This window comes from Gymnoscopelus microlampas (genome assembly GCF_963454915.1).
Source record: "Gymnoscopelus microlampas genome assembly, chromosome: 15".
NCBI lineage: Eukaryota > Metazoa > Chordata > Actinopteri > Myctophiformes > Myctophidae > Gymnoscopelus > Gymnoscopelus microlampas.
In genome coordinates, this window is record NC_139952.1 from 46,786,124 (window position 1) to 46,813,459 (window position 27,336).

Here is a 27,336-nt window from a genome sequence, read left to right on the forward strand (position 1 = left end):
ATGTATAACCACAGAATTGTCTTAACCCTTCTTTGTCTATTAAAGAAATAGAGCTGCTATTTTTGAATTAAACGTGGAAAAATTGTGCAAATCTTTGAATATATATATATTTTTTTATAAAGCGAACATTTGTACTCAAATCTTTGCTTCTGGGGATTCTACAAATGTCTTCTAAATCGTAACAGTTTAAAAAAAAAAGATTTATTTGGCCGTGGACCCCCATCTCGAAATATTTCGTTCCAGGGACCCTCAGAAGTTGTAACGGGGGTTAAAAAATGTTATATTCAAAGATTTGCACACATGTTTACGCTATGAGCTTGTAGATCTGCTGTTTTTGAATAGCCAAAGAAACCTTAAAATGTCGCAGATGCGTTCCTGTGATCTTAATGGGCTAACCTCTTTCTTTTCCTGACTTGAGTTCCTTAGTCTCGTCACATGAAGTCACGCCAACCGATTTATTTCACACCTCTGTCCAGTGTCTGCAGAGGAATATGCAGTAGCCACTGAGTTAGTCAAATCATTTAAAACTTCATTATGCTGAAATAATAAGGATTAATCTAAAGAGGTGTAGCCGTTTTGTGGTACTATGCGACTGCTGTGTGAATGATTCTATGGAAAATTATTAATGCAGCTCTTGTACCAATAGAGTACCGGTATGTAAAGGCTGGGTGCTCTCCCAAGCCAATGTCTTACTTGAATATCCATGAAAAACTGAAAGAATATACATCGCTTTTCTGGGTGCTGTGTTAGGGTATGATCATGAGAAAATAGAACCCACATACTCGTATGCTCCAATGATAAGTTTAACCCATTTTAGACCTGGAACGCATCTGTGTCACTTTAGATGTCTTTGGCTATTCAAAAATAGCAGATATACAAGCTCATAGCGCGGCACCGAGTGCAAATCATTGAAAAAAAAATAAAAATGTTTGCTTTAAAAAAAAGATTTTTTTTTTTTGGACAAATAGCAGATCTACAAGCTCATAGCGCGGCACTGCTCGGTGCCGTGCTATGAGCTTGTAGATCTGAACATGACACAGATGCTTCCCCCGGTCTTAATGGGTGTTAAGGCCAGAAAGAGCTGAAACGTGCCCAGTCAGTCACACTCCAACCTAAAGCATACAAAATCAAACTCGGCTTCTGTTTCAAACCCAACGTGAAATACTTCCTGGGAGAACAATGACACGTACATGGCGCCCTGCCTCAGGCTGTGGTGGGCTCCCATGACCCTGTATTGTCCACACATTAGAACTGGGGCACCCTTAAATCTTTTAAAATCACAATGGCCAAGAGAATCCATAGGAACTGTGGCTTATGAATGAACGATGATCCCAGTGGGGTTTGAGTACCGGCCCTTCTCTGGTTGAAGTCAAGTGTGTGTGACACTTTTTTTTGAAGTTCAGACAGGTTGAAGTGCAAGCTGGTCAACTGGTTGTGTTTCACTGATAAGTTGAATGCAAGAGGCAGTGGTGGAAAAACGTACTCAAATGTTTACCTTAAGTAAAAGTATCAATACCGTTTCCTGTAGAAGTAAAAGAACGGAAATTAAAAAATGACTTGAGTAAAAGTACAAAAGTATCAAAATGTACCAAAAGTGAAAGTTTGAAAATAGCAGCTCTATCGCGACGCGTTGTGAGCTTGTAGATCGGCTATTTTCAAATAGCCTAGGTATAAAATAGGGCTAAAGTGGTTCATGTGTGTTTTATGATGCAATGATTAATATCTGCAAAGTAACTAGTAACTAAAGTTTTCAAATAATTGTAGTGGAGTAAAAGCACAATATTTGCCTCTGAGATGTAGTGGAGTAAGAACTAAAAGTATGGACAATTGGAAATACTCCAGCAAAGTTAAAGTGCATCAAAATTGTACTTAAGTACCGTACTTAACCCATTAAGACCTGGAAATGTGTCATTTTTAGATTTGAGCTAAAAAGCATTATTTTACACTTTGGGCTATTCAAAAATAGCAGATATACAAGCTCATAGCGCGGCACCGAGTGCCGCGCTATGAGCTTGTAGATCTGCTATTTTTGAATAATCTTGAAAATGTGTGCAAATCTTTGAAATATATATATATTTTTAAAGCGAACATTTTTAACTCAAATCGTTGCTTCTGGGGGTCCCTGGAACAACATATTTTGATGGGGGTCCGCAGCCAATTACATATAATGTTGGGGGTCCTTGACATGAAAAAGATTGAGCACCACTGATATAGAAACATACGTTTTTCAGAAAACTGTTGAGATTTTACGGCATTTTTGCTGTTATTGCTGTAAGACGCTAACCAGCTCTGTTTTCACACCCCCCCCCCCCCCTCTCTCTCTCTCCTCATATTCTTCCCTCCATTCCCTCTGGTATTATAGCGTCATAAATTACAGCATCATCGTTGTCTTGCTGTAGTCAAAGTTGTTCCGTTGTTGTAAATGTACCTGTCTTTGAGCCCAAGTGAATATGATCAAGTTTTTTTTTAAAGAACACAACTGAAGCTTTTTTCCCCCCCAAAATTGGTTCCTCTGGAATAATCCATCTAAACATGGTTACATAAAACACATGCAAATCGGTTCTTTATCAATGCTTAAAAAAAAACAAGTGCTTAATTGGGCCCTGCAAACAGGCAACCCACAAATTGGCTTACTGTGGCTAATCACAGCACACACCACACTTCCCTTTTGGTTCCAATGGACTTGACCGTGTAAGCTACTTATACTGTACATGTTCAAGATCTCTGTTATCAGTTGACTTCTATCAGGTTATATATTGCTCATTTTGTCCTTTGTGGAATTTTGTCTCATATGGCAAAAAAATGCACCTAATTGGCCACTTCATGAAAACATGGTTTACTAGTGAATAGTGATATGCAGTCAGTGAATGCAAGATCTGTAGATATAATGTCCATAATGGGTTTGGTATCACTATTGCTAACAGCCTGATATGCTGACAGTCATATATATATACTATATACCCGCTTACCGGCCTAGTCTCTGATCATACAATAACAGAACTCTGGAAAAGTAAGGAGTGCAGCATAAGTTACCATTGCGATGTGGCCTGATTATAAGAAGGATACCGTGGTGATAATGATAAGCCGGGGTTAGACCCAAAGTTGGCGGGACTAATCCAATAATCCTGGCTGCTTTGAGACACAGGCCCTTGCTCTTTGGTAGGAACAGTACATCTCTGAAGAACAAGTATTGTATGAATCTTCTTAACCAGATGAACGAACCCTAGCCTCCCAATTCTGGGGCATACATTCAGTGAAAATAGTTGATCTACAAGCTCAGACCACGATGCGTCGTGCTTGTGTGATGGTTCTCACAATGGGTGGGGGTGGGGTGGGGGGTGAGTGGACCCTAGTATAGAGCTCTGGAGCGACTACGACCAACACACATTGCATTATAACTAAAGGTTTAGTCACTTATGAACAATTTCACCTCGTCCACAAGGTGTTTCTACGCACTTAACCCAGTAAGACCTGAAGCCGATTCTACAAATGTCTTCTAAATCCCAACAGTGTTCTGAAAAAACGTATGTTTCTATATCAGTGGTTCTCAAACCTTTTCATGTCAAGGACCGCCAACATGATATGTATTTGGCCGCCGATCAAAATATCTTGTTCCAGGGACCCCCCAGAAGCAACGATTTGAGTTACAAATGTTCGCTTTAAAACGATATATATTCAAAGATTTGCACACATTTTCACGATTTTTCAAAAAATAGCAGATCTACAAGCTCGTAGCGCGGCACTCGGTGCCGCGCTACGAGCTTGTAGATCTGCTATTTTTTGAATAGCCAAAGTGTAAAATAATGCTTTTTCTTTTAGCTCAAATCAAGAAGTGACACAGATGCGTGCTAGGTCTTAAAGGTTTAAAGTCTGGAAACACGAATGTTTGTGTTGTTGCCAATGTTGAGAATTGCTTCCCATAGAAAAACATAGCAATGCAGGACGCGTCCTCCTGTGATTGGAACCAAACGCCAATTGACTACAGACAATGCTAGCCACGTCCTACAAGCGCACACACAACAACGACTTGACCCAGTTCCAGCTATATAAGTGTGCCGTTTTGTTGCTGGGCCTTTTTGCACCAGGGGTAAGGAAGGGGAATGGCTTCTCTTTGCAAACAGGGTTAGGGTTACAAATATGCATTTCTCTTATTCTTTTTGTCATATGTTACTCCTCCTTTCATACAACATTAGCTGACCTGTTCATTTTACCCATTAAAAACCAGGAGCGCACCTGTGTAGCCACCACTTTAACCATTATTTTACACTTTGGGCTATTCAAAAATAGCAGATCTACAAGCTCATAGCGTGGCACCGAGTGCCGCGCCATGAGCTTGTATATCTGCTATTTTTGAAAATATTGTGACATTTTGTGCAAATCTTTGAATATATTTGTTTTTAATGGGACCGTTTTTAACTCAAATCTTTGCTTCTGGGGGGTCCCTGGAACAAAATATTTTGATGGTGGTCCGCGGCCAAATACATATCATTTTGGGGGTCCTTGACATGAAAAAGTTTGAGAACCACTGATATAGAAACATACGTTTTTCAGAATACTGTTGAGATTTAGGAGACATGTAGAATCGGCTTCAGGTCTCAATGGGTTAATACTCACAAAAACCCTTAGGTTGGCTAACTTGGGGTAAATGCAGACGGATAGTGATGGAGAGTAGAATGTAAATATACGTTTATAGCTGGGAATGTTAAATGGACCGTTGTTGGGTTGTTGCGCGTACAGACACAGTGTGATGTGCTGACATCCTGTGCTGTGTCAGCATGAGCTGCCGGTCCCCTTAATCAATAATCTCTGCCACTCATGTCGTGGCTTTTTTCTTTTTTTTGGTCGGGAGGGGGAAAAAAGTCTCGATCAATCACCGACATCCAACTTTGAAAACTAAAGGTGAAACTCAATGAAATAGGCCTATGCATTTTTCATGCATTTCTCAGCCAAAGGTGCATGGCCGACAGTTCTTGCTATGAGACATGATGCCCTGTAGCTATTGAGTGCTGCGGGAACCCCCCCCCCCCCAAATCTTTAACCCATTAAATCTGGGAAAGCATCTGTCATTTTTTAAATATCTTTGGCTATATTCAAAAACAGCAGATATACAAGCTCAGCTGCACTATGAGCCTGTAGATCTGCTATTTTTGAAAAAAGAAATGGTGAAAATGTGTCTTTGAATATTCCAGGGACCCCCCAGAAGCAAATATTTGAGTTACAAATGTTTGCTTGAAAATACATATTCAAAGATTTGCACAAATGTTCAAGATTTTTCAAGAAATAGCAGATCTACAAGTTCATAGCGTGGCACCAGGTGCTGCGCTATGAGCTTGTAGATCTGCTATCTACAAGTTCATAGCGTGGCACTGAGTGCCGTGCTATGAACTTGTACATCTGCTATTTTTGAATAGCCAAAGAAATCTAAAAATGACAGTCAGATGCTTTCCTGGTCTAAATTGATCAACTTGTGAACAGGGAAGTTCTCATTAAACAAGAAAGTTTGGACTTCTGCTCAGGTGCAAGTGAAGTTGCTCACCGGATATGTATTTTTTTTAAATAGAACTGCATGACAACCCACAGTCGTCAACATTGTACGGCGGCAGTGGCTCATGGGTAGAGTGGCCGGATGGTGAACCGTGAGGTTCCCAGTTCGATCCCCGGCTCCCCCGGAGTTAGTGTCGAAGTGTCCTTGAGCAAGACACTGATCCCCTATAATTGCTCCCGAATCGGGTCCGATGAGCATTTTGGTTCCCTCCCCCATTTGGTGTGTGAATGTGTGTGTGAATGATGTATGAACCATTCTAAAGCGCTTTGAGTAAGTGAGTACTTAGAAAAGCGCTATAAAAATGCAATTCATTATTATTATTTTTTTTACCCCCTCAATCTTTTTTCTCCTGTGTCTTGTCAAGAGACTCAAAAAGTACATTTTGCCCCTCGCTCAGCACAATCCTCTCAGCGTTTTGGTTTCTCTGTGGTGAATGGGTCCACTGCTGCATATCAAGTGACTGGTTATGATGGATGGCGTGAACAAAAGGAAACCTGCCTGTACCCTCCTCTCCGTCTTAATGCTCTATTTATACTCTGCCGTATAGCCGTGTCCTGTGCCCAAGAATAGCTGATGTACAAGCTCGATGCGACACGTTGTGTGAGCTTGTACATCGGCTGTTTTTGGCACGTTAGCGCCGTCATACGCTGGGAGTACAAATCAGACTTCATTTTCATTCATTCAACCTTTTATTTAAGATTCTCTTGAGAGATCATTGAGGGAGACCCTCACTTACGATGATGCAGAGATTACACACATATAAATATAAGAACAATCATGTTGACAACAGTTAAGCCATTGAGGCCTGATGTTCCGATTCTGCAAAAAGTCTTCTAAACTCCTAACGGTTTTCTGAAAAACGGGTGTTTCTATATCAGTGGTTTTCAAACTTTTTCATGTGAAGGACCCCCAAAATGATATGTATTTGGTGCGGACCCCCATCTCAAAATATTTTGTTCCAGGAACCCCCAGAAGCAAAGATTTGAGTTAATGTTCGCTTTAAAAGAATATATATATATTCAAAGATTTGCACACATTTTCACGATTTTTCAAAAATAGCAGATCTACAAGCTCATAGCGCGGCACTCTATTTTTGAATAGCCAAAGTGTAAAATAATGGTTAACTCAAATTAAAAAGTGACACAGGTGCGTTCCAGGTCTTAATGGGTTAAAACAGTTGCATACAGGTAATGCACGGTTATTGCATAAATTCCTAAAATGGCCAATAGATGCTAGGGTATTCACTTTAAGCTCTTGTTGCAAGAGGTTCCAAGACTCTGGTGCACCAAAGCTCGAAAGCTGTCTTTTCCCAGTTCCGAACTGGCAAAAGGAACCAGAAGGACTATAGCCAATCGCTGGAGCGAGTTAGAATGTGTCTAGATTTCTGACTTGGCATGGAAGAGATATAAGGTGGTAATGTTCCAACTGGGGCTTTATTTAAAAAAACATCTTTGGTCTACTACCACTCTTTAAATAAAACTAATATAAAACAAATCACGCAAAGTCCATTTAGACCTGAAGCCGATTCTGCATGTCTCCTAAATTCCAGCAGTATTCTGAAAAACATAAGAGTCTATATCAGCAGTGCTCAATCTTTTTCATGTCAAGGACCCCCAAAACTATATGTATTTGGCCATGGACCCCCATCTCAAACTATTTTATTTCCAGGGACCCCCCCAGAAGCGAATATTTGAGTTAAAAATGTTCGCTTTAAAAATGTATATATTCAAAGATTTGCACACTTTTTCACGATTTTTCAAAAAATAGCCAAAGTGTAGAATAATGCTTTTTAGCTCAAATCTAAAAATGGCACAGATGCGTTCCAGGTCTTAATGGGATAAAAGCCCCTACATGAAGCCTTCCTTCACTTTCTGTGCGCTCTCTCTCTCTCTCTGTCACTGAACTGACCACTAATGCATGGCCTCCTCTTCCTCCTCCTCCTCCTCCTCAGCAGCAGCCAGGCCTGATCAGCAGAGTGACAGACACAGTGAAGAGCATCGTTCCCTCATGGCTACAGCGATACTTCAACAGCGGGGAGGAGGGGGCCGACGACACGGAGCAAAACAACCAGCCCCCTCCTCTCCCTCCCCCTCCCCCCAACGGCGGCGAGGAGGAGGGACCGCCTCCCGTCGACGGACGGGACTCCCCAGAGCCCAGTAACACTCACACAGGTGAGACCAATGGAGATATTACACACACACACACACACACACACACACACACACACACACACACACACACACACACACACACACACACACACACACACATTGGTTCAATGGGAGCGATGAGTCATCACAGCCGGCATTATTTTGAGTGGAAGTGGAAGCCGTGCCTCCGAATGCATGTTTGCTCCATATACAGTATGTCTATGGAAGCAGAAAATTATTGGCTTTGAAATGCGACAAAAGATGCTTTGGTTTGTTATAAATGTCAGACGGGTATTTGTTATGATGAAATGAGATACTTTGTTAACACATTGACTGCCATAGACACAGATCTGCGTTCTATTAAATAAAAAATGTGATTTTTAGGCAAAATAGGGCAAAACACGTTTTTTTCTCACGGTATAATAAACGAACGAAGAGCTCTGGTTGTATATTTCTTTACTCTGGGCGACGAACAGTTATCGTCGCTGTGTATACCAACGATCTGAAACCGGAAATAGCAATGGATGTGTTGGATGCAGCTCTAAGTGAACTTTACTCTATTTAGTTTATCGCCGTCCGACCTTCCTAGCCGGCGTTATTAAAGAAAAACAGGCGACAGTGGCCAAAACTCAATCGAAGATCAGTGAAAGTGGCCGTTTTCAAGATGTTTTGGCCATTATCTCTAGAACAGAAGGTCCAATCTGCTCAGTTCAAAGCTTGTTGGATGCGTGACTTTGAGGACATTAAGCACATAATGACACCTTTTCGGGCCTGAAAGTATGGTAATTGTTTGGGCCGAGCCTCGGGGCCGTGCCTTAATTTTCAGGCCCGTTGAGAACTCAAGTTGCTAACCCTCCCCCCCCCCCCCCTCCTTCCAGAGCCTTCGACCAGCAGGGCGTCCCTGAACTTCCAGGACGGCGTGCTGTCACGGCCGCCGCTCAACCGCTCCCACCAACACCACCACACCCACGCCCACCACCTCCACTTCCCCCCGCTGGACGCCTCCTCCCCCATCATGCCCTCCAGCAGCCTGTTCTCCCTGCCCTCCACCTCCTCTGCCGCGGCCCCCCCGGGGGTCGGGCCCTTCTCCACGGGCTTCTCCCTGGTCAAGGAGATCAAGGACAACCTGTCGCAGCACGAGGACGACAACATCTCCACCACCAGCGGCTTCTCCTCCCGCGCCTCTGACAAAGGTAACGGTGTGTGTGTGTGTGTGTGTGTGTGTGTGTGTGTGTGTGTGTGTGTGTGTGTGTGGAGAAACTGTGTTGAGCACGGCTAAAGCCACACAAAGCTGACTTTTTCTTTTTTTTTGCACTTCAAACTGTCTTGTAAAACAAATCACGCAAAGTCGTTCTTTTAACCCATTAAGACCTGAGGCGATTCTTAAAAATGTTAGAACAGTTTATTGAAAAAGATCTTTAAAAAAAAATCAAAAATAGCTTTTTGAATAGCCAAAGAAATCTAAACATGACACAGATGCGTTCCCGGTCTTTAAGGGTTAAGACCTGAAGCCGATTCTACATGTCTCCTAAATCCCAACAGTTTTCTGAAAAACGTATGTTTCTATATCAGTGGCGCTCAATCTTTTTCATGTCAAGGACCCCCAAAATTATATGTATTTGGCCGCGGACCCCCATCTCAAAATATGTTGTTCCAGGGACCCCCCCAGAAGCGAAGATTTGAGTTAAAAATGTTCGCTTTAAAAATGTATATATTTCAAAGATTTGCACACATTTTCACGATTTTTCAAAAATAGCAGATCTACAAGCTCGTAGCGCGGCACTCTGTGCCGCGCTACGAGCTTGTATATCTGCTATTATCTGCTACATCCCCGTGACGGGGGGGGTGTGTGTGTGTGTGTGTGTGTGGAGAAACTGTGTTGAGCACGGCTAAAGCCACACAAAGTGAACATGCTGACATTTTTTTTTTGCACTTCAAACTGTCTTGTAAAGCAGTGGCTCTCAAACTTTTTCACGTCAAGGACCCCCAAATTGACACTTATTAGCCCGCGGACCCCCATTTGAAAAGATATGCCAGGGACCCCCATAAGAGAAGATCTTTACGGCTCTAGCAGTGATTCTCAACCATTTTGATTTCAAGGATCTCCAGTTTGACATGCATTAATTAGGCTACGGACCCCCATTTAATCTCTGGGACCCCAATTCATATTGTAAAATCAATGTTAATTTAACTCTGAGAGTGTACAAATGGAACCAACCAAATCGATTTCGTTCCATTTGTACACTCAGAGTTGGACCCATAAGGGTCCATTTGGTTCCAATCCATCATTTAGCTGGGGACCCCCTGGAACCCCCTCGAGTACCCCTGGGGGTCCCCAGACCCCACTTTGAGAACCAATGTTGTAAAGGACCGTGGTTTGGCATGTCTCACCCTCTAGGCCACAAGTCTAGTAGTACCGTTTGATGACAGAGAAGTGCCACGGTTGGACTGTGTGCCGCAATGCTAGCTGAATGTTATTTAACCCTAGCATGCCTGTTCTGGGGGCCAACATTCACAGTCTACAAGCTCACACAGAGAGCTTTTAGATTGGGTGTAACCCTTTATACTGTATATCCTTTGTTTATACACAAGTGACCTTATAGTTTGATTACTTTATTTAAGAATGTAATATGATAATGATTCATTATGTTGTCCTTGCTGTACCTGTCTGTGTGATCTAAAAACAAAACTAATTGTATGCGAGTGCTTGGATATCATTCAGGTTGATGGGTAGATTCTTTGTATTCATGGGTTTTCCGTGTTATTTACATGAGTGTTGACGAGAGGCTGCAATAAAACATTAGTTTCTTAACTAAATGTAAAGCTAAATGTAAAGTTATTATAGTATAGCCTAGTGGCATTTTAATAGCTTTAAGCGCATAATTGATTATCGGGATGGTCTCGTGAATCACAATTGCTTTGCCCAGGATAAGATCTGAATCCACTGAGTCCCACTCACGCGACGACAGACATTTCATGAAATGATAATAAATTAGACCCTCCAGAAAAACAAGGGCTAAAATCCTTGATTTTGCGATGAAATGTGTGTTTTTTGCAATTTTATGCGGTGAAATATGCGGAAAGTTGTGAAATATGCGATGTGAGAAAAGTTACAAAAAATGCGAAATATGTGAAAAGTTGAGAAATATGAGGAAATATGCGATGCGAAGCGCATATTATGCGAAGCGCATATTATGCGATGCACATATTATGCGATGCGATGCGCAGATTATGCGATGCAGCCTTTTTGAAAAAACGTTACCCCCGCATAATTATGTGCCATTTTGCTGATTATGCGGTAAATTCTGCGATTGCATAATCGCATTTTTCTGGAGGGTCTAAATAAATGTTTCTCCACAGATGTACCCACGTCCAAGACGGCATCCATACCCCAGCTGTGGTCCCCAGAGACGGACAGAACTCACTCTGGTCCCCAGCAGCATCACCACGCTGCCCAGTCCAGCCTGAAGAAGCCCTCCTTCAACCTGTCGGTCTTTGGAACCTCTTCTAATGTGAGCAATCTCTCCACCACATTAAACGTTTTCATAGATAGCTTCATTGACTTGTTTGACAGCAACCTGTCATCAGTGTTTCACTCTGTATTTAGTCTGCTCCTTTTCCCCCTCTAAACCTCTTTGCCGAAAATAGCAGATCTACAAGCTCTCAACGCCTCGCAGCGCGAGGCGTTGAGAGCTTGTAGATCTGCTATTTTCGGCTAATGTTCCCCTCAGAAAAGGAATTCTAGGGTTCAATTGGTTAATGTAAAAAAACGAAAAATGCTTACACACAAAGATTTGGCGGACCCCCTATAGTACCCCTGAGGACCCCCTAGGGGCCCCGGACCCCCTGTTTGAAGACCCCGCCCTAGGGCGTCCCCGTTCTGCAGCCCAACGTTCACCAGAAATGGCTTGTAGATCAGCATATTTCGGCACAGAGATTTGGTAAAGAGGGGAGTAGTGGGCCATGTATAGATAGACCCCTGGGGACGTCAGTTAATGAAGTGTATATAGGGTTTTTAAGTAGGCAGATATGGGGGTTGTCAGTGACTCTGATAGGACAGTCCTCTTTGTTGGAAGTGGAACCCAACACATGTTAGCCTCATAGCTTAGCATTTTAACCCATTCAATCCGGGAACGCATCTGTGTCACTTAAAACATTGATTGCCAAGATATTAAACATAGTTGGAACCGTGGAACCGACATTGTGTCCCAAAAAACACAAACTGACCAATCAGAGCGTCGACGGGTCTGACCAATCAGAGCGTCGACGGGTCTGACCAATCAGAGCGTCGACGGGTCTGACCAATCAGAGCGTCGACGGGTCTGACCAATCAGAGCGTTGACGGGTCTGACCAATCAGAGCGTTGACGGTGAACACGGACAAAGTCAGGTATAGAGCAGGACCCGCTCTATACCTAAAGGTATAGAGCGGCTAGCGCCGCTAAAAAAAGAAAGAAAACGGTTAGGATTTAGAATACATTTGTAGAATCTCCAGAAGCAAAGATTTGAGTTACAAATGTTCACTTCAAGACATTTGCGCACATTTTTCACGATTTTTCAAAATGCCGCCCGCGCTATGAGCTTGTATATCTGCTATTGTTGAATAGCCAATGAAATCTTAAAATGACACACTGATGCGTTTTCCTGTCTTAATGGGTTGATAGAGGTTAATTTCTCTTTGACGTTAACAATAATGGTGACCCAGTTTGTGCCAACATATACAAATATTTAAAAATGACATCTGGTATCTCTCCAGATGGTATCTTTAGATCTTTAGAACCACAGTTGGCCAGCCCTCCCGGAAGCTTCTTTTGCTTATTAGTGGAGGTGTTAGGACCCAAAAATATGCCGTTGACTTCAAGTCATGATACAAAGGTCCCCTTTGGTATGGAAGTACCTTAGGGCCATAGGAAAACATGTATCCAAAGAGACGAGTTAGATCACCCTTCATTTCTGAAATATACATGTTTTAAAAAATGGCCGCCACCATTTACAGCAATACAGCAAAAACAATATCTTTGCTTCTGTTAAAGCTATAACAATAATATTGGTGTCAAAGTGTACATTTTTGGGGTCAAGTAATCCAATTCAATAGGTTTCAAGGCAAAAAAAAAATAATATTTTTCTCAATGCCATGAAAACAGGGCTAAAATATGCTAATTTAATTGGAAAATGTTGTTTTAACAGGGTAACTTTCCATTTTTCCCCACTCTAAAACCTTAATTTAGTTTCCCCTTTGGCATGGAAGTACCTTAGGACCATAGGAAAACATTTATCCAAAGAGACGAGTTAGATCACCCTTCATTTCTGAAATATACACGTTTTAAAAAATGGCCGCCACCATTTACAGCAATACAGCAGAACCAATATCTTTGCTTCTGTTAAAGCTATAATAATATTATTGGTGTCAAAGTGTACATTTTTGGGGTCAAATAATCCAATTCAATAGGTTTCCAGGCAAAAAACCCAATCATTTTCTTATTGCCATTGAAAACAGGGGTAAAATATGCACATTTTATTAGAAAAATACGTAAATAACGGGTAACTTTCCATTTATTTCCCCTCTAAAACTTTAATTTAGTTTTCCCTTTGGCATGGAAGTACCTTAGGGGAATAGGAAATAAATTATCCAAAGACACAAACTAGATAAGACGTCATTTCTAAAGTATTTGTGTTTTAAAAAATGGCCGCCACCATTTACAGCAATACAGCATAGCCCATATCTTTGCTTCTGTTAGGGCTATGATGATAATATTGGTGTCAAAGTGTACATTTCTGGAGCCAAGGAATACAATTACATAGGTTCCAAGACTAAAAAACCCAATAGTTTTCTCATTACCCTCACAATGGGGGTAAAATATGCACATTTCATCAACAAAATAAGTGACATTAAAATGTTCCCCCTATTAAAAAAACTTTAAGAAGTACAACCTCTTATGCACATGCCATATATGCTTTATGTGTGTCTGTCCAATCTAGGAACCCAGTCAAAAAAAGGAAAAAAGAGCACCCTCTGCTATTTCTTTCCTTAAGATTTGACTCTGGGGGGGACCTCCCAATAGAATGTGGAAAACAGGATGGTGGCCATTAGGTCCGCCCTCAGCCCTCCACTTCCGGTCTATGTGTCTTTGTTTACATTCCTAACATTCCTAACTATACACGTTGTATCAGGAGCTCCCGACAGATTCAGCTGCAGAGCTCTGAATCTGTCTTGAGAGATTAGTGTCTGTCTGACTGTAAGTGTATATGTCTGACTGCTATCACCTGAGAGTTACACCTGTTGCTGCCACAAAACATAAATTCTGCACAAGGGACTGCGACAATTTGATTAAATCAGAGGTGACAGAAAATCTGAGACACTTTGAGGTTCAATTTGAGGTTTGTATTACTTTCTCATTTAATACAGAATGTTTTTTATGTTAACTGTGCCATTATTGGACAGAGTCGACAGAGCAAGAAGAAGACATGAAGAGTCTGTGAGCCCAGTAAAAACACAGTGCATGAATGGTGGTGGCAAGTTCACTGCACAGGCTATACTCTCATGCTCATCATCATCCTCATGTGAATAAACCACACCGTGTTTCTTCTGTGGTGAAGTTGGCAACAGAAAGGAACTAAGGACGGCTTCCACCCTGGGATTGGATCGAAAAGTGAAATAATGTGCTCAGGTGCTGGGTGACAAGTGTCTGTTAGCTAAACAAGCTGCTGGTGACATGGTAGCTATGGAGGCAGTGCATCATCGTGCATGCCTGACTAGGCTCTATAGAAAAGCAGAAACCGCCGTTGTGACACGACAGAAAATAAGGCAACACAGGTCATCAGAGCACATGTCCTCAATGAATTGTTTGAGTCAATCAATTATTATTAAATGTAACACCACGCGCCTTCGAGAGGATATTGACATCAGATCTGTGCGACTAGATCGTGGCTGGTCCCTGTTATGTTGTTTGATGATGACCTGAAAGCTGTTGTTGGCATGAAAAGCAACACATTTACTGATGTCTCCATCATCTTCAGAGCAGCTAAAATCCTCCGGGAAGAATATCTTCCGATGAAACAATAATTTACAGGTTCCTTCACAGCCTCCTGATTCAATCCCTCCCCTGCTGCAATTGTTCCTAAATATGCTTCTGGATGGATAAGGTATTGACCAGCCAGCCCCTGAACCAGAGAAGTGCCAGGTTGCTACATCAATTGGGCAGCAAATCATTTACAACTCTGTGAAATGCAGATCCAAGAAATGTCCGTAGTGTTAGTTGTCACATAAGAGAAAGGGAACCACAGCTTCACTGTATCTGGCAATGGATCTGCACCTGCATACTGGCAGTAAACACCAGGTGGATACCATGCATAAGCGAGGTATGGTGTATCATGTGATCGCTTGAAAACATTGAGTACAGTGATCAATCAGTGGGAGCAGATTGGTGTGGTGGTCCCACCTCAGGCAGTTAAGGGTGTCTTCACTAATGGTGGTTTTGACAACATTGACCTCAACCCATCGTCAACAACAGCAAAATCAGCCCTCCACGGGACATGCATAAGCATTCAGCAGCACTTCCCGTCAGATGACCAACAAACAGCCAATCTCACTAACATCCTAGTTCCAGCTAAGATGGGGAAGAAGCATGTACAATCCTTTCCAGCTTTCTACACAACAATGGATCTGGATGTTTCACTCCAAACTCATGTTCCTGCCCTTAATACAAACAGTCATCCTCAGCCAGCCTCTTGTCCTCTCAGCAACATACTTGAAGAAGGCTGCCAGTGGTTGGAGAGAGTCACCGACACCTTGTGGGGAAAGACAACCTTGAGGATGAAGAATGGATCTCATGGGGTGCATATTATGCAAGCATTGCAGAGCCTTGTTCAGCCCCCCCATCCAGATCATACATACTGTTCACAGAGTCTCCTACCAGTCCCACTATGGCTTGGCTTGGCATGCAATGAATGTCCTCCTTCAAGCAATCAACTACCTAAATCCAGGTCAGACACCAGTCATGTTAGCTGATCAACCCCTATTCACACTTGCCAAAAAAGATGCTCTGGAGTGTGTCTGGAGACTGGCTGGATGAATGGCAGTGGATGGACTACAGCTCTCACCAATAGTGGTAATTCAACTAGTGGCAAAGCTCAGTCTTTCATTGGTGTTGACCACATCTGCAGAACCTGGTACATGCATCAGGTGTCTGTAGCTGCTCTGTACTTGTGATGAAGGCTTATGAGCGATATTTGGAAAAGGCTGTAAATGATGAGTCGAGCCCCCTCTTCCTTTTGCCCTTTGATGAATGGCTTCAATTTAAATTATTTCAAGGGACTTGCCAGAACTGGTTATTTGCAAGTGCAAGACTCAAATTACCACAACAACCCCATTGTCATGGTAGTAAGAAAATTATTGGGGATTTGTTTTGCCTTGAAACCTAATTAATTGGATTCCTTGACCCTAAAAATGTTTACCATTATAGCTTTAACAGAAGTAAATATGGGTTCTGCTGTATCACTTCAAATGGTGGTGGCCATTTTTAAAAACGCATATATTTCAGAAATGAAGAGTGATCTTATTTGTCTCTTTGGATCATTTCTTTCTTTGTGCTCTAAGGTACTTCTATACCAAAGGGAAAAGTAAATCAAAGTTTTAGAGGAGGGGGGGTAAGTTACCCTGTTAAAACGTATTCTTCAAATGAAATTTACATATTTTACCCCCCGCTGTCATGGCAATTAGTAAAGCATTGGGTATTTTACATTGAAACCTATTTAATTGAATTCCTCAACCCCAAAAATGTACAATTTGACACCAATATTATTACTATAGCTCTAACAGAAGCAAAGATATGGGGTCTGATATAATAGTGGTTAATTGTCGTCAGCCTTTTTTTAAAAACGCCTATCTAAAGAAAATGAAGGGTGATCAAACTTGTCTCTTTGGATATTTTTTTTCCTATGGCCCTATGGTACTTCCATGACAAAGGGAAAAGTAAATACAAGTTTTAGAGGGGGTGGGGTTAAGTTACCCTGTTAAAACGTATTTTTTTAATGAAGTTTGCATATTTTACCCCCCGCTGTCATGGCAATTAATGAAGTATTCGTTTTTTTGCATTGAAACCTATTTAATTGAATTCCTTGACCCCAAAAATGTACACTTTGACACCAATATTATTATTATAGCTCTAACAGAAGCAAAGATATGGGGTCTGGTGTAATAGTGGTTAATTGTCGGCGGCCATTTTTAAAAATGCCTATATAAAAAAAAAAGAAGGGTGATCTAACTCGTCTCTTTGGATAATTCTTTTTCTATGGCCCTAAGGTACTTCCATACCAAAGGGGACCTTTGTATCATGACTTGAAGTCAAATGTTGCTTAGCACCTCCACTATATCAATATAGTTTGCAAGCCGCTATGGAAAGCATTTGTTTGTGCCAGAGAGATTCAAATCTCTCTGGCTTAACCCTTTAAGGCCTGAGGCCGATTCAAAAATGTTTTTTCTAAATCCTAACAGTTTTTTTTTTTTTTTAAAAGGTAAACATATTTTTTCACGATTTTTCAAAAAAATATTTTTGAATAGCCAAAGAAATAACAGACAATAAATAAAGACCATACAGTGGTATTGAGGTACATCGTGCCATTAAAGAGGTAAGGGAGCTGCGAGGAAGTAGGAAAAATATGGGGACGTCTCAAATATCTACAAATATCCTTTTTAATGTTTAAAGTCCTGTCATGATGCAGTACTAACGGCTTGTCACCCCTCAGGCGTCATCGTTGAACAGCACGGTGCTGAACTCCAGCCGGCTGGGGGATTCACCCTTCTACCCGGGGAAGACCACCTACGGCGGGGCGTCTGCGTCCAGGAGTGCCCGGCAGCCACGCCCCAGCACACCTTACCAGGTACTGTGACGCTCATATACCATCCGTCCACACATTTACACAGTTAGGGTTGGGATGCTTCAGGATTTCTGGTTCCTTAAACGATTCCCTCTTAACCCATTAAAACCGGGAACGGAGTGTCATTTTTAGATTTCTTTGGCTATTCAAAAATAGCAGATATACAAACTCGGTGCTTGTAGATCTGCTATTATTTGAAAAATACTTTTTTTTAAGGCAAACATTTGCAACTCAAATCTTTGCTAAATCCTAACAGTTTTTTGAAAAAACTTGTTGCTATAATATCAGTGGTTTTCAAACCTTTTCATGTCGAGGACCACCCAAGATTATATGTATTTGGTCGCGATCTACAGCAGATCTTCTAGATCTGCTATTTTCGCCCAAGCAAGCATAAAATGACTGGTCTTAGTTCTACTGGATCTCTTCTCCACCAGTCCCTCCCTAACATTAAGTAAATAAAAAAACATCACATGGATGCACCTGGGACGTATCATCAGTGTTGTAGCCTGGGGTCAACACGGGTAGGACATGAAACGTAACGTACGGATTGCATTTTTTTAAATAAATTGTTTTGCAAAACTTGAGTTATTTGTTTGTGTGTTTTTTTCCTGCAGGCCCCCGTGAGGCGGCAGATCAAAGCCAAGCCCGCCGGGGCCCAGCCCTGTGGGGTGACCAGCGCCACCGCCAAACGCATCCTACAGTCCCTGGAGCGGATGTCCAGCCCGCTGGCGGTGAGTACACACATTTTAGTACTTTTACTTTTGGTACTTTAACCCATTTAGACCTGAGGCCGATTCCAAAAAACACCTTCTAAATCCTCACCTACGTTTTCTGAAAAACCTCAAATATTTATTCAAAAATTACAAAAACATTTTTTTTGCTATATACCGTACATAGCAACAACAACCCTAAAAGGGCTTCCCGTCTTCAAAGGTATAGTTACAAATAGGGATTCCCGCCCTAAATGGGTCAAGTATATTTTGATGGCAATACCTTTGTACTTTTACTCAAGTAACATTTTGAACACAGGTCTTTTACTTGTAACAGAGTATCTATCTTTATATTGTGGTATTGCTACTTTTACACACACACACACACACACACACACACACACACACACACACACACACACACACACACACACACACACACACACACACTGTGAACTTAATTTAGAAATGATGCAAATCTGTTGCCATCAACAGTGGCCGTTATCCCATTAAGACCTGGAACTGTGTCATTTTTAGATTTGCTAAAAAGCATTATTTTACACTTTGGGCTATTCAAAAATAGCAGATCTACAAGCTCATAGCGCGGCACCGAGTGCCGCGTTATGAGCTTGTAGATCTGCTATTTTTTTTAAATCGTGAATATGTGTGCAAATCTTTGAATATATATATTTTTAAAGCGAACATTTTTAACTCAAATCTTTGCTTCTGGGGGGTCCCTGGAACAAAATATTTTGATGGGGGTCCGCGGCCAAATGCATATAATTTTGGGGGTCCTTGACATGAAAAAGATTGAGCATCACTGATATAGAAACATACGTTTTTCAGAATACTGTTGAGTTTTAGGAGACATGTAGAATCGGCTTCAGGTCTCAATGGGTTAATTTAGAAATGATGCAAATCTGTTGCCATCGACGGGGGCCGTTATGTAAACGAGTGTTTTCATACCTATATCATCTTGGCTTCAATGCTGTCATCTCGTCAAACAATGTGTTTCTGTGATAATAATTGAGGCGTTTTTGTTTTGTTTTTCACACAGGATGCTAAGAGAATCCCCTCTGCAGCCTCCTCTCCCCTGTCAACAGTAAGTCTTTGCCTTTTATTCATTCATTGACCCATGATTTCAGTGGCGTGCACAGACATTTTGAGGGGCAGGTGCTCAAGTAAATTATACTTTTTTTTGTTTACTTGGTCTGCTCTTTTTTCCCTCTACACCTATACCTCTTTGCCAAAAATAGCCGATCTACAAGCCTGTAGATCGGCTATTTTTGGCAAAACTTCTCCTCAGAAAAGGGATGCTAGGTTTCGAGTGGTTATGGTAAAAAGAAAAATCATATCACATAAAAAATTGGCGGAACCCCTAGGGGTCCCAGACCCCCTGTTGAAGACCCCTGCTGTAAACTGAAAAAAAAAACGTTTTTTTTTCAAAAGGGCACTCCTGGTCAAGAGGGCAAAGGGCAGGTGCTCTAGCACCCCCTAGAGTCTATCTGTGCACGTCCCTGCATGATTTGATTCTTGGTTTTACTCGTGATCCTAGTTTACTGAGGAACTACACTGTCTCTATGCATTCTATGTACCTTGCTTATTATTTATTGTTATTATTATTATTAGTCGCTCTGGATAAGAGTGTCTGCTAAATGCCTACATTATAAGAGGAAAAGACAAAAGTAAACCCCAGTGAGAAGGGCATTTCCCATGAAACCATTTTGCTTTTGTCTTTCTCTACAGTCACTGGATGGCACAAATCTAGACCGTTCACATTACCAAGTCAAAAGGAAACGGGTGAGTCTACCTTAAAGTCCACAAAGCCGGATTTCACCACGGTGAAAATTGGGAGCGAGTCTGCAGTCCTTACTGCAATGGGGGGGGGGAGTTCATTCCATAGTTTAGGAGCCAGGAGGGAGAAGAGTCTGGCAATGTGTGGAGCGTTGTCCCAGGTGTTTTAGCGAAGGTTCTGACAGCGTCCCTGTGTTAGCTGATCTGAGAGAACGGGATGGGCGTTTGTAGGGTTGGATCAGGCTTTGAAGATATGGGGGTGCCATACCTTTTTGGATGCTTTGTGGGCCAACATCAGTGTTTTGTACTCTGTGCGTGACTGGGAGCCAATGGAGGGAGCGGAGAAGGGGGGAGACATGTGGAAATGTTGGCTGGTTGAAGACCAAGTGCTGTGCTGCGGCATTCTGGATCATTTGGAGAGGCTTAACCCATTAAGACCTGGAACTGTGTCATTTTTAGATTTGAGCTAAAAAGCATTATTTTACACTTTGGGCTATTCAAAAATAGCAGATATACAAGCTCATAGCGCGGCACCGAGTGCCGCACTATGAGCTTGTAGATCTGCTATTTTTGAAAAATCGTGAAAATGTGTGCAAATCTTTGAATATATATATTTTTAACACATCGCGTGCCAGTCGCGTAGATCTACGCCAAACGATTTAAAGCCGCAGTGTGCCAGTCGCGTAGATCTACGCGACTCGCATTTCCCATGTTAAATCGAAAAAGTGCACATTCCGGAATTTTTTTCGACCCATTTCCGGTTCCGGGGCCGACCGGAAACGGAATAAAACTGGTTCCGGTTTTTTCGCTCGCATCCGTTTCCTGTCTGGGCGTCAGCTTAGAATCGATTTATCTCCCTTCTGGTTTTCCTCACCGCATCGTCCTGTCTAACGTTCTCGCCTGTAACTTCAAAATGGCGGCACGGATCGACTCGCAGTTTTCGCTGTTTGTTTTTCACGGATCCCGTGTTTGTGTCGAACCAAATGAACGCGGATTTTAAACGGATTTAGCGGGGGCTATGACGACATGAAAAAAACAAAAAAACAACAAAAAGAGCTTGGCACTGGTAGGTACATTATGAGATTAACCTCTGGCGTTCAATGTGTTAAAGCGAATATTTTTAACTCAAATCTTTGCTTCTGGGGGGTCCCTGGAACAAAATATTTTGATGGGGGTCCGCGGCCAAATACATATCATTTTGGGGGTCCTTGACATGAAAAGGTTTGAGCACCACTGATATAGAAACATACGTTTTTCAGAATACTGTTGGGATTTAGGAGACATGTAGAATCGGCTTCAGGTCTTAAAGTGCACGTGCCGGGAGGCCAGTAAGGAGAGAGTTACAATAAGTCTTTGAAAGTTTTTGACGGAGAGTTCTAAATGAAGCATAATGGTGCGTTCACACGGGCAGATTAAAAGATACATGCTAACCATTCATTTTCAATGGAAACCAGCCACATGAAGACACAAAGATACATCCCATGTTTGTAGCTCTAGCGACAAAGCTACAAATTCAAGTTGAGCTGGGTTCAACTTCCAGATACAAAGCTACAACTGTAGCTCCGATGTAGTCCGCACGTTTGATGACGTCAGCGACCGCGTGGAGCAACACGGATACAAACACGGCGACAAAGATGTGGTGTATTTTTGCATCTTTTTAATCTGCCAGTGTGAACGCACCATAAGGCTCAGCAGAGTAGGTCTGAACGTGCGTTAGGCTCAACAGGTCGCTGTAAGCCCTCCTTTACTAAGCATGTGCATGCAGCGCACGCACACACACACACACACACACACACACACACACACACACACACACACACACACACACACACGCCAGCTGATGTGTCACTCAGTGATGTTTACTGCATAGCCTGTAGGAAGTGTGTAGAGATGGTGAACAGCCTGTAGGAAGTGTGTAGAGATGGTGAACAGCCTGTAGGAAGGCGGTAGAGACGGTGAACAGCCTGTAGGAAGGCGGTAGAGACGGTGAACAGTCATGTCATTGTACATAGTCCCGCTGCACTTGCTTTGGTCCGTCTGCTGTCTGTCACTCTTCATGTCCCGCCTGTTGTTGGCCCTCTTTTATGCCAGGCGAACAGGGGTTCTCTCAGGTCAGGGCACAGCTGTTCAGCAGAGTGAGTGTGTGTGTGTGTGTGTGTGCATTTGGTTGGTGAAAATTATGACTACACTGTGTGTGTGTGTGAGAGATAGTTTTGTAGTCCATTGTTAAGCCATTAAGATCGGGATCGCATCTGTGTGTCCTCTTTACATTTCTGTGGCTATTAAAAAATAGCAGATATACAAGCTCATAGCGCGGCACCGAGTGCCGCGCTATGAGCTTGTAGATCTGCTATTTTTGAAAAAATCGTGAACGTTTGTGCAAATATTTGAATACATTTTTTTTTTTTTAAAGCGAACATTTTTTAACTCACATCTTTGCTTCTTTGTCTCTGGAACAACGTACGTTGAGATGGGGGTACGTGGACAAATACATGTCATTTTGGGGGTCCTTGACATGAAAAAGTTTGAGAACCACTGATATTATAGCAACAAAAGTGTTTTTTAAAAAACTGTTAGGATTAAGAAGACATTTGTAGAATCCCCCAGAAGCAAAGATTTGAGTTACAAATGCTCGCTTTGAAATATATATATATATATATATATTTTCAAAGATTTGCGCACATTTTCACGATTTTTGCACTCGGTGCCGTGCTATGAGCTTGTAGATCTGCTATTTTTTAATAGCCAAAGAAATCTGAAAATGACACGGTATGCGTTCCTGGATTGACTGGGTTAAATGGTTGCCAGAGCTGGCCATGCAAGTCTGTAGTGAACTAACAGTCAGTTCCAGCTGTGACAGCTGCCCTCCAGTCTACTACAATGAGCTGTTGAATGAACGGCCCACACGCTTCAGCTAACATGAGCTGTGTGCTGCCGTTTTTATTGTTTTGTTTATTTCCATTCATTTGCGCTTGAATATTGTTGGGGTGAGAAACCGTGTACAACACGTTGCAACGCACTGTGAGCTTTTAGATGGGCTTGCAGATTCTATTTCCACTGTTTTTTTTTGTTTTTTTTTGCGAAGCTCTTGTATGATGAAGGGCATTAATTTACGAAAATACTAGAACGTTGAAATGTGGAGATACAATGTGACGTGAGCCGGTAAATTCTCACTTATTACCCAGCTACTAACGAACAAAATCGATTATTTCCAAAACTTTCGATGCGTCGCATTGTGAGCTTGTAGATCGGCTATTTTCAAAAAGCTTTTTATACATTTGAAAACTTGTGAAATGGGACATTCTGCATAATGAGTACTTTTCTTTTCTTTTTCCTTTTATTTATTCAGGGAAGACCATTGAGAGCAAGCTCTCTTTTTCAATGATGCCCTGATAACAGCATATAAAATACAATACATACATAATACAAAACGATGACGAACATTTGAATCATATTACAGTGTCACAGATGCAAATAAACACAGTGTTACATGAAACGGGTGCAGTCACTATGTAGTGTGTCCTCAAGAAGCACCCTGAATGTCTCTATTGAGACCACTCGCACCAGTTTCAGAGAATCCTGAAGTTTGTTCCATTCGTGTGGAGCATAATACATGATAGCAGTCTTTCCTTGTTCACTGCTCTTACGTGGACTGGTATATCTAATGTGTGATTGTGAACGTGTTGAATGTCGAGTAACCTTTTGGTTTCAGAAGCGAGGATAGGTGCAAAGGAAGCTTTCCACACAAGGCCTTATAAATAAATAAATAAATAAAATACAATGTTGCTCTCTACGAACTGCGAGAGATGGCCAACCCACTTTCATCATATCATATAAAACTTAAGTAAGAAATGTGAGTACTTTTTCCACCACTGACGTTCACCTTTCTCTCTCTCTCTAGCTGGAGTCCAGTCCTCTCCCTCCAGTACAGAAGCTGCTGATCCCAGCGGCGGCCTCAGTGTCTGGGAACCGCTCCGTCTCCTTCAAGCCCTCCCTGACCCCCGGCGGGGGCATCGCCCTGGACAGGACCCCCACCCCCTCCCTGACCACCGGAGGGGGCAGCATCCTCATGGCCCTGGACAACAGGACCCCTTCTCTGACCCCCGCCCTGGACAGGACCCTCAGAGACGCAGTCAGACCCGTACGTACTGGTCTGACCTTACTGTACAACTCTATGTGGACCTCCTGTATTAACCACTTAAGGCCTGTGGCCGATTCTACAAATGTCTTCTAATTCCTAACAAAAAAAACGTATGTTTCTATATCAGTGGTTCTCTAACTTTTTCATGTCAAGGACCCCCAAAATGTATGTATTTGGCCGCGGACCCCCATCGCAAAATATTTTGTTCCAGGGGACCCCCCAGAAGCAAAGATTTGAGTTACAAAATGTTAGCTTTAAAAATTATTTATTCAAAGATTTGCAAACATTTTCAAAATTTAAAAAAAATAGCAGTTCTACAAGCTCATAGCGCGGCACTCGGTGCCGCGCTATGAGCTTGTAGAACTGCTATTTTTGAATAGCCAAAGTGTAAAATAATGCTTTTTTTTTAGCTAAAATCAAAAAGTGACACAGGTCTGAATGGGTTAAACCAGGGGTGATGCAACTTTGATGATGCAGAGGGACACTATATTTCCACACTCACTCCAGAGGGACACATTGCATATACTGTCAGGCAGACACCTCTTATCTATGCATTTTAACTTTTTTCCGTAAATTAATGCCAGACTTCGCCATTCTATCTCACACAAAAGCAGCAAAAATAGCCGATCTACAAGCTCAAAACGCATCGCGCTGCGACGCGTTTTGAGCTTGTAGATCGGCTATTTTGCTATTTTTTAATTGGAATCCTGAAAAGTAACCTTCATTTCAAATGCATTTTAGTTATACTTATGTGAAAGTTATGAACTTAAATACAAATCCATAGGACATAAAAAAGACAATAGAATTTTAGTGCTAGTAATTAAGCTACTAATCTAGTAATTAAAGCGGGTCATGACTCATGTTTGGAATTGTAACAGCTGAAACCAATAAAATATCAGTATTCCGAAATGAACCTGTGGGCCGCATTAAGTGAAGGTGTGGTCCCCCCAGTGGTCTATCCTCCTTGGCCCCCTCCTTTTCCTAGCCTGGGATCCAGCCTGATTCGCTACGTTTGGCGGACTTTTTTCTCTCTCCGCTTCTCAGTCTGGAATGCCTCCTATCTCCAAGGGAGGCGGGACATGGCAAACGTTTCGAGTCGTGCCGTGGCTTCTGATTGGTCTGTGGTGCGGGGCGGGACAAAAAAAACAGTGTGATCGTTGTGATTCGTCATTCGTTTGAACAACATCCAATCAGCAACGACGTTGCCTAACGTAACATATGTAGTTCCAGTGTAGTTCCGCAAAACGAGTCAATGGGGTGCATTCCAGACTGAGATGCGAAGAGAGAAAAAAAAGTCCGCCGAACGTAGCGAAGCAGGCTGGATACCAGGCTATCCTTTTCCCCCCTCTATGGCAAATCTCTGCTGCTAAAATAGCTGCTCTGCAGGTGCACGACGCATCGCAAATCGACACATTGTGCGCTTGTAGATCGGCTATTTTCATGGAATGTCTGCCTATTTGGGCTGAATGGTTTGCCTATTAAGAAATGCCCAGAAAATGGATGCCAGGTTAAATGTCACCTTCAACGTTTTTTTTTTTTTTTTCTTCCAGCCCTCAAGACAATCACCTGTCATCCCTGAATCAGACCCGGGTCCTTCTCTAAGGTAATGGATTTTTCATTAACTCTTTGACTGCCAGAGTAATAGTGAACCACTGCTACCAGCAAAAACAGCCATTTTACTGTACCTTTGAAAAATCATGGAATATTATCCGTGACCGCCGTCCTCACGGAGATGGGCTCATTACACACACGCGGGTGTCGTAGTATAGGAGAAAATCAAGAGCTATGGCCGTTTCAATGTGGCTTGTTTTGCCGTAAAGCAGGAGGAACGGAGAGATATGGCCATTTCACTGCAGGAAATAAACAGGAAGTAAATGAGCTTTAATTATGTCATTTCTGGGTCTGACGTCATCAGCCAGTGAAAGCGTCACCATTTTTGTTAACGATTGTCATGCAAATAACTAAAATACCCAAAAGAAATAACTTGAAAATAACCAGTACCAGTGGTCAGGGATTGGGGTGTAAATGTATTAGAATGTGGCCTGACTGTCCCCGTCTTCCTCCTCCTCTCCAGCACAACCATCTCCAGCGGGCCTGCCTACCCCATGTCCAGCACGCCCGCAGCCAGCAGCGCGGGCTCTGGAGGGGGCAAGATGAAGAGAGAGAGGACGTCCACACGGCCCTCCTCCAAACGCCCAGAGGATGAAGAAGTAAGGGCTCTGTCCGTCTGTTTAAAACCCTCTAAGACCGGGAACGCATATGTGTCATAATATAAGATCTCTTTGGCTATTCAAAAATAGCAGATCTATAGCTCGGCGCCGTGCTACGTAACGAGCTTGTAGATCTGCTATTTTTTTGAAAAATCGTTGAAAATTTGTGCAAATCTTTGAATATATGTTTTAAAGCGAACATTTATATTTGAACAAATATTTGGGCTATTTTTGAATAGCCCAAATAAATAAAAAAAATGACATAGATGCCGCTTTCCCGGTCTTAAAGGACAACTTTGTTTTTTTTACAACCAAGGTTTATATTTTAGCTTGTAATTAAAGTAAATAAATGATGAGTGTAATTTTTTTTTCATTTACTGCTTTCTATAGTTTTAGCATTTTTTGCGATATTTTTTACAGTGGGCGGGGGCATTCTGTCTGGTGGCTAAATATGCCTTTTTTACACAATGAAAAAGGTCCGGCTGTCTGAGATGGCCAGATGTGAGTTATTGGGGGCTAGAAGAGCTACTGTAAATAATAATAAAGAAAACGCCGGGTTAATGTGTTAAAAAAATGCATATTTAGCCACCGGACAGAATGCCCCCGCCCACTGTGAAAACACTGTAAAAAAAGATTGTGAAAATTGCTAAAACTATAGAAAGCAGTAAATTTAAAATTTTTAACACTCGTCTTTTATTTACTTTAATTACAATCTAAAACATAAACATTGGTTGTAAAAAAACAAAGTTGTCCTTTAAAGGATTAAAGCTGCAACTATTGATCAATCAAACTTATTAGCGATTATCCATATCGATTAAATCACATAATTGAGAAGCGATTTTATTTTTACGTTAATATCTGTGAATTGGCACGAATGAATCAATACTTTTTTGTTTTTGTCGTTAATCCTC

General features: G+C 42.0%; 2 protein-coding genes across 4 annotated transcripts in view; both read left to right on the forward strand.

Moving 5' to 3' along the window:
* Positions 1–27,336, forward strand: part of LOC311061825 (uncharacterized protein) — a gene marked incomplete at its 3' end in the record, with an annotated part of 80,348 nt that overhangs the window by 26,711 nt on the left and 26,301 nt on the right. The window lies entirely within an intron of this gene.
* The window catches only part of nup153 (nucleoporin 153), a gene marked incomplete at its 5' end in the record, with an annotated part of 47,366 nt that overhangs the window by 4,539 nt on the left and 15,491 nt on the right, over positions 1–27,336 (forward strand). For 2 of the 3 annotated variants that reach the window (XM_084080916.1, XM_084080918.1), the window contains 10 exons: positions 7,497–7,716; positions 8,574–8,888; positions 11,056–11,207; positions 17,439–17,573; positions 18,185–18,301; positions 19,338–19,382; positions 20,027–20,080; positions 23,976–24,215; positions 25,766–25,818; positions 26,290–26,425. In XM_084080916.1, the coding sequence (XP_083937042.1) occupies positions 7,497–7,716; positions 8,574–8,888; positions 11,056–11,207; positions 17,439–17,573; positions 18,185–18,301; positions 19,338–19,382; positions 20,027–20,080; positions 23,976–24,215; positions 25,766–25,818; positions 26,290–26,425 (1,467 nt within the window). The remainder of the gene's footprint in view (positions 1–7,496; positions 7,717–8,573; positions 8,889–11,055; positions 11,208–17,438; positions 17,574–18,184; positions 18,302–19,337; positions 19,383–20,026; positions 20,081–23,975; positions 24,216–25,765; positions 25,819–26,289; positions 26,426–27,336) is intronic. The other variant, XM_084080917.1, reaches the window with a different exon arrangement.